This window comes from Amblyraja radiata, chromosome 11, assembly GCF_010909765.2.
Source record: "Amblyraja radiata isolate CabotCenter1 chromosome 11, sAmbRad1.1.pri, whole genome shotgun sequence".
Classification (NCBI taxonomy): Eukaryota; Metazoa; Chordata; class Chondrichthyes; order Rajiformes; family Rajidae; genus Amblyraja; species Amblyraja radiata.
In genome coordinates, this window is record NC_045966.1 from 62,734,122 (window position 1) to 62,747,365 (window position 13,244).

General features: G+C 45.2%; 1 protein-coding gene across 1 annotated transcript in view; it reads left to right on the forward strand.

The window, feature by feature from the left end:
- LOC116978696 (E3 ubiquitin-protein ligase TRIM21-like) overlaps positions 1-12,748 on the forward strand; it is a 37,901-nt gene extending 25,153 nt beyond the window's left edge. Inside the window, exons 5-6 of the mRNA XM_033030014.1 lie at positions 4,862-4,962; positions 11,421-12,748. Coding sequence (XP_032885905.1) covers positions 4,862-4,962; positions 11,421-11,941 — 622 coding nt within the window. The 3' untranslated portion in view covers positions 11,942-12,748. The remainder of the gene's footprint in view (positions 1-4,861; positions 4,963-11,420) is intronic.
- Positions 12,749-13,244: the final 496 nt, after the last annotated feature.

Genomic DNA, 13,244 nt, shown 5'->3' on the forward strand with positions numbered 1-13,244 from the left:
TTCTTGTTTCACTGCTGCTCTGGCTTGAAACGGCTCACAGTTGCTGTTGCTGGCCATAACTGTGGCAAGCATGTCATCGTGGAGGAGTCTTAGGATTGGAATGTACTTTTCAGGATATCCATAGGTGGATAGGATGTCCCATAAGAGTTCCCTTGATACCGAGTCGAAGGCCTTAGTGAGGTCGATGAATGCCATGTACAAAGGTTGAAGATGTTTACAACATTTTTCTTGTAGTTGACACATTGTGAAGATCATGTCAGATGTTCTTCATTTATCCAGATCTTGATGAAAAACAATAAGGCAGCTGGACTCGACGGAATACCAGCCGAGGTCTACAACATTGGAGGTAACCTGTTCCATTACCAACTGCATCAACTTCTCATCAAGATCACTGGTATCACTGTTGCTGTTGACTTGTGGTGGCTATCCCTCGAGGTCGAAGATGATGGTCTACGTTCAGTTGTTTTTATGGACTCTCAGGTGGCTGATGTCCAATACTGGCTTTGAAAGTTCTTCGGTATTCAGTAGCAATGTTACAAAATTTTGAGATTTTAAAAATCAAGTCTGCAATTTATCCCATCAGATAAAGCATAAAATGAAGTTTAATTTGACACCTAATTCACTTTCATATCTTCAGTATTAAAAAAGTTATGGCCATTTTCATACTCGGAAATTAGCATCTTGTTCCCTATTGCTTTTCCATTGACTTCAAGGACAGTCAACTGGCCATACCTTTATTAAAAATTAAGAGAACTGAAATACATTTTCAGTTATTATAGATTGAAGCATTCTGAAACATTCTGAAACAAATATGAAACTTGGATGACCTGAAATTAAAGCATATAATTAGTTAGTTACCCAATTGTAGCTAATTCCAAAATTCAATTACTAGATCTAAACATCTATCCATTTCTTAAGAAAATATTTACAGTTTTAAATAGCCTAAGTGTCCAAAGAACATTCACACAAGAAGTCACAATAAAACATGATTTTTAAATCTCATTGTCATTAATTTATAGGCCAAATGTAAGTGTTTAATTGCTGTAAATTAATGGCCATTTAAATCAGCTTGCGAGTGGGATTTTGTGGAACGCGCTGGTTTGGAACGTTGCGATTGCAGTGATTTTGAAGCCCATGTCGGCATGAAAAACACTGCCGGTTCGGATGGGCCCCCAAGTCACCTTCTCGCAACTTATAATTTTGAATAAAGGGATCTTAAGAAGCACTTTTTAATGTAAATATAAACTGCCTACCTTGCCTTGTCCCCTATGTGAGATCCGTCCCGTTGTCGGCGTTCGCGGCTTTAGAGGATGATTTTTATTCTACTATAGCAATTAAATAATCCAATTTAGTTTAAAAATAACTGCAGCGAACGCATTTTGCAGCGATTTTTCGTCAGCAACTAAGCAGGCTGAACAACCTCGATTTCAATAGCCTAGAGAAAACGGCATTTTAAACCCGCCCCCCCCTCTCAAAGGCGCCAAAGTCGCGCACACGGGCAGCGGCAGAACTGCAGCACCGCTGAAGGTAAGTTTTGCAACATACCTACATTCAGGACAGGTAATTCCTGATGGCAGATCAGGCTTTGGTTGTTGCTGCCTCGCTTTCCTTTTTCTTCTTTTTTCTTCGAATTCTGCGCATCTCTTGGCTTCGAAGGTCGCGCGCATCTCTTGGCTTCGAAGGTCGCTGTTCCTTCTTGGATGATGGTTCGCCAGAGTTTCCTATCCTTGGCATTGGTTTCCCAATTGTTGATGTCGATTGCACATTTCTTCATGCTGGCTTTTAAGGCGTCTTTGAATCTCTTCTTTTGTCTGCCTCTTTTACGTTTGCCTTCTTTAAGCTGGGAGTAGAAGGTTTGCTTTGGTAGACACTCGTCTTCCATCTTGCTGTGGGGATGTTTTTCAGCAGCAGGAACTGGGAGACTAGTCAGGATCGAGGAAAAGATGAACGAAGCAAAGTACAGAGAGATCCTTGATGAAAACCTGCTCCAGAGCGTTCTGGACCTCAGACTGGGGCAGAGGTTCACCTTCCAACAGGACAACAACCCTAAGCAAACATCCAAAACAACGCAGGAGTGGCTTCGTGACAAGTCTGTGAATGTCCTTGAGTGGCCCAGCCAGAGCCCAGACTTGAGCCCGATCGAACATCTCTGGAGAGACCTGAAAATAGCCGTGCATCGACGCTCCCCATCCAACCTGACAGAGCTTGAGAGGATCTGCAGAGAAGAATGGGAGAAATTACCCAAATACAGGTGTGCCAAGCTTGTAGCGTCATACCCAAGAAGACTTGAGGCTGTAATCACTGCCAAAGGTGCCTCAACAAAGTACTGAGTAAAGGGTCTGAATACTTATGTAAATATGATATTTCAGTTATTTTTAATTATTTTGCAAAAATTTCTAAACAACTGTTTTTGCTTTTTTTATTATGGGATATTGTGTGTAGATTGATGATGAAATATATAATTGAATCCATTTTAGAATAAAGCTGTAACAATATGTGGAAAAAGTGAAGGGTCTGAATGCACTGTATTTTAAATGTTATTTGACCTGCCTCAACTACCTCCTCATTCCATACACCTACCACTCTCTGAGTGAAAAGGTTGCCCCTTGGGTTACTATTAAATCTTTCCCCTCTCACCTTAAACATATGTCCTCTGGTTCTTGATTGCCCTACTCTGGATAAAAGATTCTGCACAATCTCCCTGTTAATTACCCTCATCATTTTAAACACCTTCATAAGATCACCCCCTAGCTTCCTGCGCTTCAAGGAATAGTCTAGCTTGCTCGATCTCTCCCTATAGCTCAGGCCCTCAAGTCCTGGCAACATCCTCGTAAGTGTTCTATGGACTCTTTCCAGCTTAATGACAACCTTCCTATAACATGGTGACCAGAACTGAACACAAGATTCCAAATGTGTGCTAACCAAATACAACTATAATGTATGCAACTTCTATACTCAATACCCTGACTGATGGCCAATTTACCACCAAAGCAGGTGAGAAATTGGAGAATGGTATGGATGGTGATGAAAGAAAGTTTAGTGGACAGAGTAGGGAGCAGAAAGGCAGGGAACAAGGAAGGACTTTTGGTTTAACTTATACAAGAGGTCTAATACGTAAGACCGAGAAACTCGTGGAATGGATAGGTAGGTGCAACTAGGACAGAAGCCTGGCTAAGAGAGGGGCAGGACTGGAAGCTTAATGTTCCAGGGTACAGGTGCTTCAGGAGGGACAGAAGTAAGGGTAAAAGAGGAGGGAGTGTTGCGCTATTGATTTAGGAGGATGTTAGCACAGTGGTCAGAAGTGACATTACTGACGGTTTGTCCTATGAGGCTACATGGTTGGAGCAGAGAAACAAGAAAGGGATGATCACCTTGTTGGGAGGACACTACAGGTCCCCAAATAGTCAACAGGAATTAGAAAGCATATATGCCCGGAGATTGCAGGCAGTTGCAGAACTAAAAAGGTTGTCGTAGTAGGGGAGTTTTACTTTCCCAATATCCACTGTGAATGTCATAATGTGAAAGGTTTAGATAGGTGGAATTTGTCAAATGTGTTCAAGAGAGTTTCCTCCGGCAATATGTGGGGGGCCCCACACAGGCAACGCTTGATCTAGTGTCAGGCAATTGGGAGAGGAAATTGGATAAGGTATTCATGGATGAGCCTTTTGGGACCAATGACCACTGCTCTATTAGGTTTGAGATAGTTATGGATAAAAAGAGGGCGGGCCTACAAGTTAAAATTCTAAATTATCATAAGGCCAACTTTGAGGGTATAAGACAGCAACTTGCTCACGTTGACTGGAGTAGGTTGTTTGAAGAAAAAGGCACATCAGGAAACTGGGATGGTTGTAAAAGATGCTGACAATAACAGGCCTTGCACGCTCCTGTTAGCGTGATGGGCAAGGCAAGTGAGCGTAAGGAAGCAAGGTACTATCATAACATTTGAGAAACAATGGGACAGGTACAGGGATAGGGCAGGTTTAGAGGGTTATGGGCTAATTGCAGGCAGTTGGGACTAGTGTAGATGGGGTCGGTGTGTACAAGGGGCCAAAGGGCCTGTTTCCACACTGCATGATATTATAACTCTAGTCACAGGCCTTCAGTCCGAAAAACAACCTTCCACCATTACCCTCTCCTTCCTACGGTGAAGCCAGTTCAATCCCTCAAGTCCTGGCAACATACTTGTGAAACTGTTCTGTGATCACTACAGCTCAATTTCATCCTTCCTATAGTATGGCAGCCAGAACAGTACATAATACCCTTGTTGTGTTCTCACCAATTTCCCACATATATATATAAGGTGACGTCCCAACTAGGATGTTCCGTCCGATGGCATGTCACCTGCCATCTTCACCACCTTGTCTACTGTGTTGCCACTTTCAGGGAAATATGTACTTGTACCTCTAGGTGTCGCTGTCTACAACACTCCACAGTGGTCTGTCATTTACTGTTTCAGTTCGGCCCTGGTTTAACTTATCAAAATACATAGGTTTTCACTTATCTTCCATTTGCCTCTTTAGCTCACTTTTTCTGTTTTATCGTAGATAACAATCACTATCCATCACACCACCAATTTTGGTGTCATCCACAAGCTTACTAATTATGCCCCCCACATTCTCATCCAAATTGTTAATATATATGGAAAACAGCAGCTAACCCTGTGGCACATCTCTGGTAACAGTCCTCAGAGATGCTGCCTGTTCCGATTAGTTACTCCAGCATTTTGTCTATCACCAGGAATTAAATTTGTCTTCATTTGTAGTGCAGAGGAGGTTTATAAAAACTGGCTGATAGGTTTGTATTATTGCCAGGTTTAATTCCCATTATAAATGTTGAAATATTCCATCATTCTTCATCACAGATTGATTGAAGCACAGGACGTTATTGATGTAGACAAATCAGCATTCACCCTGAACCTCTCTGCCGAATCTCATCTAATCCAGAAGAGGCTGAATAGATCGGGTAAAGTATTACTCAGACATACTTCATGTTGTATATTAATGATTTGGACGAGGGGATTGAAGGCTTTGTGGCCAAGTTTGCAGATGATACGAAAATAGGTGGAAGAGCAGGTAGTGTAGAGAAAGCAGGGACACTGCAGAAGGACTTGGACAGGTTGGGAGAGTGGGCAGGGAAGTGGCAGATGGAATATAATGTGGTAAAGTGTGGAGTCATGCATTTTGGTAGTAGGAATAAAGGCGGGAGAGAATCTCATTCTAAATGTGGAGAGAACCCAGAAATCAGAGGTTCAAAGGAACATGGGAGTGCCAGTGCATGATTCCCAAAAAGTTAATCTGCAAGGAATCGGTAGCAAAAAAGCAAACTCAATGCTAGCATTTATTTCAAGAGGGCTAGTAGACAAAAACAGGGATGTAATGCTGAGGCTCTATAAGACACTGGTCAGGCCGTATTTGGAATATTGAGTAATTTTGGGCACCATATCTAAGGAAGGATGTGCTGGCTCTGGAGATGGTCCAGAGGAGGTTTACAAGAATAATCCCAGGAATGAGTAGGTTAACGTGTGATGCGCATTTGTCAGCACTGGCCCTGTACTTGCTGGAGTTTAGAAGAATGAGGGGGGACCTCATTGAAACGTAAAGAATAGTGAAAGGCTTGGATAGAGTGGATGTGGAGATGATGTTTCCACTAGTGGGAGAGTCTAGGACAAGTGGTCATAGATTCAGAATTAAAGGAGGTTTGTTTAGGAAGGAGACGAGGAGGAATTGGTCAGCCAGAGGGTGGTGAATCTGTGGAAATGTTTGTCACAGAAGGCTTTGGAGGCCGTCAATAGATATTTTTAAGGCAGAGATAGATAAGGGGCTGTCCCACTGCGACTGGATCGACCATCAGCGATGAAACCGCGAGCTGGATCGACAGACCACACACACACACACACACACACACAGACACACACACACACACACACACACACACACACACACACACACACGCACACACACATCACAAAGGCGGGGCCAGGGAAGCGGGGAAGCGCTGTCTGAAATTCACAATGCAGAGGAAGGTAAAAGACGGCTGCATAGTGTACGGTAAATCCTTTAGAGAGGGGGGGGGAGAGAAGGGGAGAGGAGGGGGAGAGAGAAGGGGGGAGAAGGAGTGGAGACACTTTTAAAAAGTCAGACACCGTTTAATAAAGTTTAGCGGGCATTTTACCTACCGGTCGGTTTTCCTTGGTCCTGAAAACTCCAATGAGCCAATTATAATGCCTGGTCAGCGAAGGAGATTGCCCACGGCTGCCCTCGACTGCGTGTAACTACATAGCGCCCCCACTCCACTGCATTACGAATAAAAATGAACCATGCCGACCAAACTTTACTCGCGGAAATTTTTTAACATGCTGAAAAACTTCCCGCGACCTAGTATGCGGGAACTTCCCTCAAGCATGAAGGAGAGTTCCAGTGACCTCATAGGACCTCCTAGGACCATGTGTCGACCATGCTGCGAGTTTGAGTCGAGGGCAAACTCTTCTAAACTCGCAGATTAGGTCGCCCAAGTGGGACAGCCCCCATAGATTTTTAGACCTTTTCATTTCTAGGCATCCTCACCACCCAGTGATGACCCCTTCTCCCGTCTGCAACGGACCCCCTCATCTTGGATCCCCCCGGATGGCCCTCTACCTTCTTTTCCAACTACCGGTGGGACATCAACCGCCTCAAATTTTCCACTCCCCTTACTCACTGTATCCTCTCCGCCCCGAACGTACAGCCCTCCACTCTCTCAGCAGCAACCCCGACTGGATAATCAAACCTGCCGACAAGGGAGGTGCCGTGGTAGTCTGGTACGCTGACCTCGACCGGTCTGAGGCCAGGCGCTAACTCTCAGACACCTCCTCCTACTTATCCTTGGACCATGACCCCACAGACAAGCACCAGGCCTTAATCTCAAACACCATTACTGATTTAATCAACTCCGGCTCTCTGCCCTCTAAAGCCTCCAACCTCATCTTTCCCCAGCCCCGCATGGCCCAATTTTATCTTCTCCCCAAAATTCACAAACAGAACTGTCCTGACTGACCCATTGTTTCTGCTTGTTCATGTCCCACCAAATTAATTTCCACATACCTCGACTCCCCCCTGGTCCAATCCCTCCATACCTATGTCCTCACACGCTCTTCGGCTCTTCAATGACTTTTGTTTTCCAGGCCCCATTCCCTCATCTTTACTGTGGATGTCCAGTCACTCTACACCTCCATCCCCCACCAGGAGGGTCTTAGAACCTTCAGTTTCTTCCTAGACCGCAGAACCATCCAATTTCCATTTAGCAATACTCTCCTCCACATAGGTTCTTTAGTAACTTGTCAGTTTCTTTGTTGAACTAAATTAAGGCGCATGTTGCAATCAAAAGCGCTTGAACAATTGGTTGGGAAGAAAGCCAAACTGTAAGAAAGACGACTGCGCCTCCTTTTCAAGAGCAGCCAGCTCTTGCTGGTCCTTACCCTCAACAACTTCTCCTTTAACTTCTCCCACTTCCTCCAAATCCAAGGCATAGCTAAAGGCACACGCATGGGCCCAGGCTATGCCTTCCTTTTTGTAGGGTAAGTCGTACAATCACTGTTTCAGCATACACCGGCCCTATCCCCGAACTATACCTGTGCTACATTGACGACTGCATCAGTGCTACCTCCTGCACCCATGCAGAACTCATGACTTCATCAACTTCACCACTAATTTCCATCCAGCACTCAAATTCACTTGGACCATCTCTGACATCTCCCTACCGTTTCTAGATCTCACTGTCTCCATCACAGGAAACAGACTATTGACCGACATCTACTACAAACCTACTGACTCCCATATTTATCTTGACTACACTTCTTCCCACCCTGCTTCCTGTAAAGACTCTATCCCCTACTCCCAATCCCTCCGTCTGTGCCACATCTGTGCCCAGGATAAGGTGTTCCATACCAGGGCATCAGAGATGTCCTCATTCTTTATGAAACGTGGGTTCCCCTCTTCCATTATAGATGAGGCTCTCACTAGGGTTTCCTCGATATCCCGCAGCTCCGCTCTTACTCCCCCTCCCCCCATTCAGAACAAGGACAGAGTGCCCCTTGTCCTCACCTTCCACCCCATCAGCCGTCGCATACAGCATATAATGCTCCGACATTTTAACCTCCTCCAATGGGATCCTACTACTGGCCACATTCCCATCTCTACCCCTTTCTGCTTTCTGCAGAGACCGAAACTCCCATGTCAACTCGTCCCTTCCCACCCAAACCACCCCCTCCCGGGTACATTCCCTTGTAACCGCAGGGGATGCAACACCTGTCCCTTTACCTCCCCCTTCGACCCCATCCAAGGACTCAAACCGTCTTTCCAGGTGAGGCAGAGGTTCACTTGCACCTCCTCCAACCTCATCTATTGTATCCGCTGTTAACTTCTCTACATCGGCGACACCAAGCGCAGGCTCGGTGATCGTTTCGCTCAGTCCATCTTAACCTACCTGATCTACCAGCACTTCAACTTCCCCTCCCAATCCCAATCTGACCTTTCTGTCCTGGGCCTCCTCCATTGTCAGAGTGAGGCCCAGTGCAAATTGGAGGAACAGCACCTCATATTTCGCTTGGGTAGTTTACACCCCAACATTTACTTCTCTAGCCCTTCAGATGACTTCAGATAGCCATTGCTTTCTCTATCTATCCCCTTCCCCTTCCCAGTTCTCCCACTACTTACTGTCTCCGCCTACATACTATCTTTGTCCCGCCCCCCTCCCCTGAAATCAGTCTGAAGAAGGGTCTCGACCCAAAACGTCACCATTCCTTCTCTCCACAGATGCTGCCTCACCCGCAGTTACTCCAGCATTTTGTGCCTACCTTTAATTTAGACCAGCATCTGCAGTTCTTTTTTACACATAGATATATTCTTGATTAGTACAGGTGTCAGAGGTTATGGGGAGAATGTGGTTAGGAGGGACAGATAGATCAGCCATGATTGAATGGTGGAGTAGACTTGATGAGCTAATTTTACTCCTATCACTTATGACCTTACGACCTTATGACATATTGGCACCAGTAAGAATAAGCAGCTTTTGTCCAATATAAGAGTAGTTAGGTTTATGACAAAGATAGTTGTGTTTATGGGTTTCAAACAGCAGGGAGAGTGTTATTAACTGCGGCACTGCAGTGTTTGTACTGTGTGTCCTTCACTCTCATATTTACATGCATTCTTATTGGTAATATGGGACCCTGACTCTCCAGAAAATATTGACAATTCTACCTTGAATCTATCAGTAAATTCTACAAGATACAAGATACAAAGAATAGCCAAGTATGTAAGAACATACAAGGATTTTGATCTGCCATTCAAAAAAGCAGCAAGGCACCCAAATACATAGAAATTAACAAAAACATCCACCACAGCGCACTGTGATGGAAGGCAATAAGGTCTTATCTTCTTCCCTCCTTTTCTCCCGTGGTCGGGGCAGTGAAACCATCCACATTTGGGGCGATCAAAACTCCTGCAGTCGGTGATCGAAGCTCCCATGTCTGGTGAATCGAAGCACCCACGTTGGGGCGATCAAATCTCCTGCAGCTTGGAGCTCCTGATGTCGGTCCAAACCAAGGGAGCGCCAGCTCAATTATGTTAAGCCCCCAAACTCCCACGATTGGAGCTCCTGAAATCGATCCCTGACAAAGGGATCGCAAGGTCCACAATGTTAAGTCCCCAGGCTCCCACGGTTGGGGCTCCCAAAAGTCGATCCACAGCAAAGGGACTGTCAGCTCCATGATGTTAGGCCGAGGTGCGGACGGAGATACGATACGGAAAAAGTTGCATCTCCGTCGAGGAAAGAGATTTTTGAAAGTTTCCCCCAACCCCCCACATAATGTAAAACTAAAGATACACTAGAACAGGCACGTGCCGTCAGGGTGGGCAAGGTAGGCACTGCCTTCCCTGACTAAAATTATGAAATGGTAATTATTAAATATAAATAGTAAAGGCATGGGAGGATTATGCCTATTTAAGAGATCGATCTCTTAGGTGGGCATAATTCTCCGTGCCTTTCAACCGTAGCACTTGCAACACGTGAAGGTCTGTGCAGCCCACGTGCCGTCAGCGCTGCTTCAAGCCGTCAATGACAAGCGGGGGTGAAGGCAGCAGAAATTCATCCTTTGCAGTACTGCGCAGGCGCAGCGCAAGTTTCTTGGCGGGTTTTTCAAATATGGATTGTCATTATTTTAAGAGTATCTTAGGAAACAAAGAGAGAAGAATGGAGTTTGTGTACCAATAACGCAGTAAGTACATTTCTTGGTGCTTTATGTTTTTAAATACCGTATTTCCCGGGGTGGGGGGGAGAGCTCCTTTCACAGTGTTTGGGGAGTCTGGCCCGGGGTAAAGTTGCGGGGAGGGCAGGAGCATTGTGAAGGAGGGGATCGGGGCCAGTAACCCACTTGCGACGCTTCGGGCATGAAGCCACTGCATTGTGGCCGGGGAGTGAATTAGCTCTGGTGGCTGTGAGTGGCTGCCGGGATCGGACAGCCCCTTCTGCCGGTTCCCGCTCACCTCTGGCAGTGCTCTCCATCTGAAAACCTCTCTCCTGCTGCACGCCGGCCTCAATCATATCAGCCGCTTCCCACAAATCCTTAAATTCCGACAGCGCACTCAAGGGACTAATTGAGGTTACTCGGCTGTGGGAATTTAAGGATTTGCGGGAAGCGACTGACATGAGCGAAGCTGGCGAGCGGCAGCTGAGAGATGTTTAGTCGGAGAGCACTGCCAGAGGTAAGCGGGCTGGCAGAAGGCGCTGAAGTGGCAGCCGGTTCTGCTGTCTGGTCCCGAGGCCGCTCGCAGTCACCTGAGCTGCTTCCCTCCCCGGCCACAATCTTTCCCAGAAGTGGCGGCCAGTTCTGCTGTCTGTGCCCGGAGCGCTGCGGCAGCAGTGAGTGAGTTACTGACATGATCTCCGACCCCCTCCTTCTCAACACTCCTGCCCTCCCTGCAACTTTAACCCCTGGCATAGACTCTCCACACGCAGTGAAAGGAACTCTCCCTCCAATTGGTCCCTTGAATTAGTATTGTCATTCAATAAGATGACAACTGATTCAACGTCCCTGTGTGCTCCCGTTTTTCCCACCATCTCTCCACCTGCCTTCATCCTCCGTCCCCCACCCATTCAGTAATAAAAAAATGAAGGAGATTTAGAAGCCTTGGGCAATTGTCACTTATTTTTATTTTTTATTTTTATGGAGAGAACAAAGATTTTTTTTTAAACCGACTGACTGCCTACCCTGAGTAATTACTCACGGCACGTGCCTGACTAGAACATACATTTAACAACAGACTAAAAACAACAAAAGAAGAAAAGGACAAGACAAACCGTTGTTGAGGCTGCCAGCGTATGGCGCCACCTAGGGGAATTATCTGAGCAAAATAAACTTGACTGACTAAACTCATTTCTCCCTCTAGGGAAAAGACCACTGATGTTCCTGGACCCAAAGACAGCAAACTTCTACTTGATTCTGTCTGATGATCACAGAGCAGTAACTCTGGCTGAGCAAGAACAGAGCTACCCGAATAACCCAGAGCGCTTCACCGATTATTACCAAGTGTTCTCTTGTGAAGCCATTTCCTCGGGATCCCACTGTTGGGATGCGGAGAGCGATGGGGAACAATGGGGCATGGGGATTGCGTATGACAGTATAAAGAGAGAGGGGAAGTATTCTTGGTTTGGGGAAACCACTCATTCATGGTGTTTATATTTGAGTACTGATTCGGTTGTTTTCTGGCACGATAATGAACGCACTGATATCCCAATTATCCCATCTCAGAGCAAGATTCGGGTTCAATTGGATTATGAGACTGGGATTGTGTCATTTCACCACGTCACTGATTCTCTGACACTTTTACACTCATTTCATAGCACCTTCACTGAACCCGTATTTCCAGCATTTTGTTGTTATAGCAGCTCACTCAAACTGCTAAATTAATCCTGACTGTTGTGATTATTACTTTGTTAATTTGTGTCCTATGTATGGAAAATTTTTAATTCCAATAATCCAGCATTAAAGTTTGAAGTGCTGATTGATTGAGCAAATGTGAGCATATCAGAGAGAGTTAGTATACATGTGTCAAAGCAGGTTATATCTTCTTGCGTATGGCGTGCACAGCTTAAAGTTGTAGGACAACTTGTTCTATTTGATCTATTTGTTTGTGCACGTCGGGTTGATTGCATTAGTCGACAGGGTGGACCAGGTGAAGGTTGCAATCTCCCACCCCAGTAGGTAATATTTGGGGCGGTCAATTCAATAGTTTCATCTAATTCAATAGTAGATTCCAATCTAGACGTGTTTATTGTCATATACACAAGTGTGGTGAGATATCGGTACAATGCAAATCTTGCTTGCAGCAGCATCACAGACATGTAGACACGTAACACACAAACATAAACTATGCGTAAATTACATCTAAATTCTACAAGACTGAAGAAAGACACAAAAAAAAAACACAATTGTGCAAAATGCAATTCAAAAACAAGTGCCAGAGTGGTCCATAAGTGTTCCATCGCCGATGTAAGTTGTATCTGAATCTAGTGGTGTGTGACTGTAGATTAGTTACTTTACTTACTAACCAATGTAGTGCTTTATTATCAGAAGCTCTGCCTACTACCACACTATTCATATTATCGCAACCCGACATGTGCAGTGAGTCTATGCTGCTGTACAGTAGAAGCAACTTGCTATAGTGTGCTATATGTGCTTATCAATAAATACCATTGTACCAACCTTTGTACCATGTTTGTGAGTATGTGTGAGTTACTTGACATGATGTCAGACGTATTTGACCCACTCCGTGTTTAAGTATTTCAGTTTTTATTTCAGTATATCGGTTTTATTTTGTTTTCACCCATTTTATCCCGTGTGCGGACGCGGCGCAGACAGACAAGAGGCTGAAGCAAAGAAGCCGAAGCCAAAGAACTGAATAGAAACGAGGCCGAAACTCCAATGAACTGAAAGAGTCCAAAGACGAAACGCTACTAACCGAAAGGATAGGACGCCTAAATGCAAACTAACAGAAAGGGCGGGACGCCTAAACGCCTACGAACCAAAAGGCTGCGTCGCCTAAAAGCAAACTTACCGAATGGCCGCTCAGTCGAAACGCCAGAATGTTGATTTGACAGTTCTTCCATTTTAATCATCTCTTCATGATGCAACAATTCATGTGAATCAATGCTCGTGATTCCTCAGCCTTGCTCATAAGGCTCCTTGCATTAAAATAGAAACAATTTTGAGT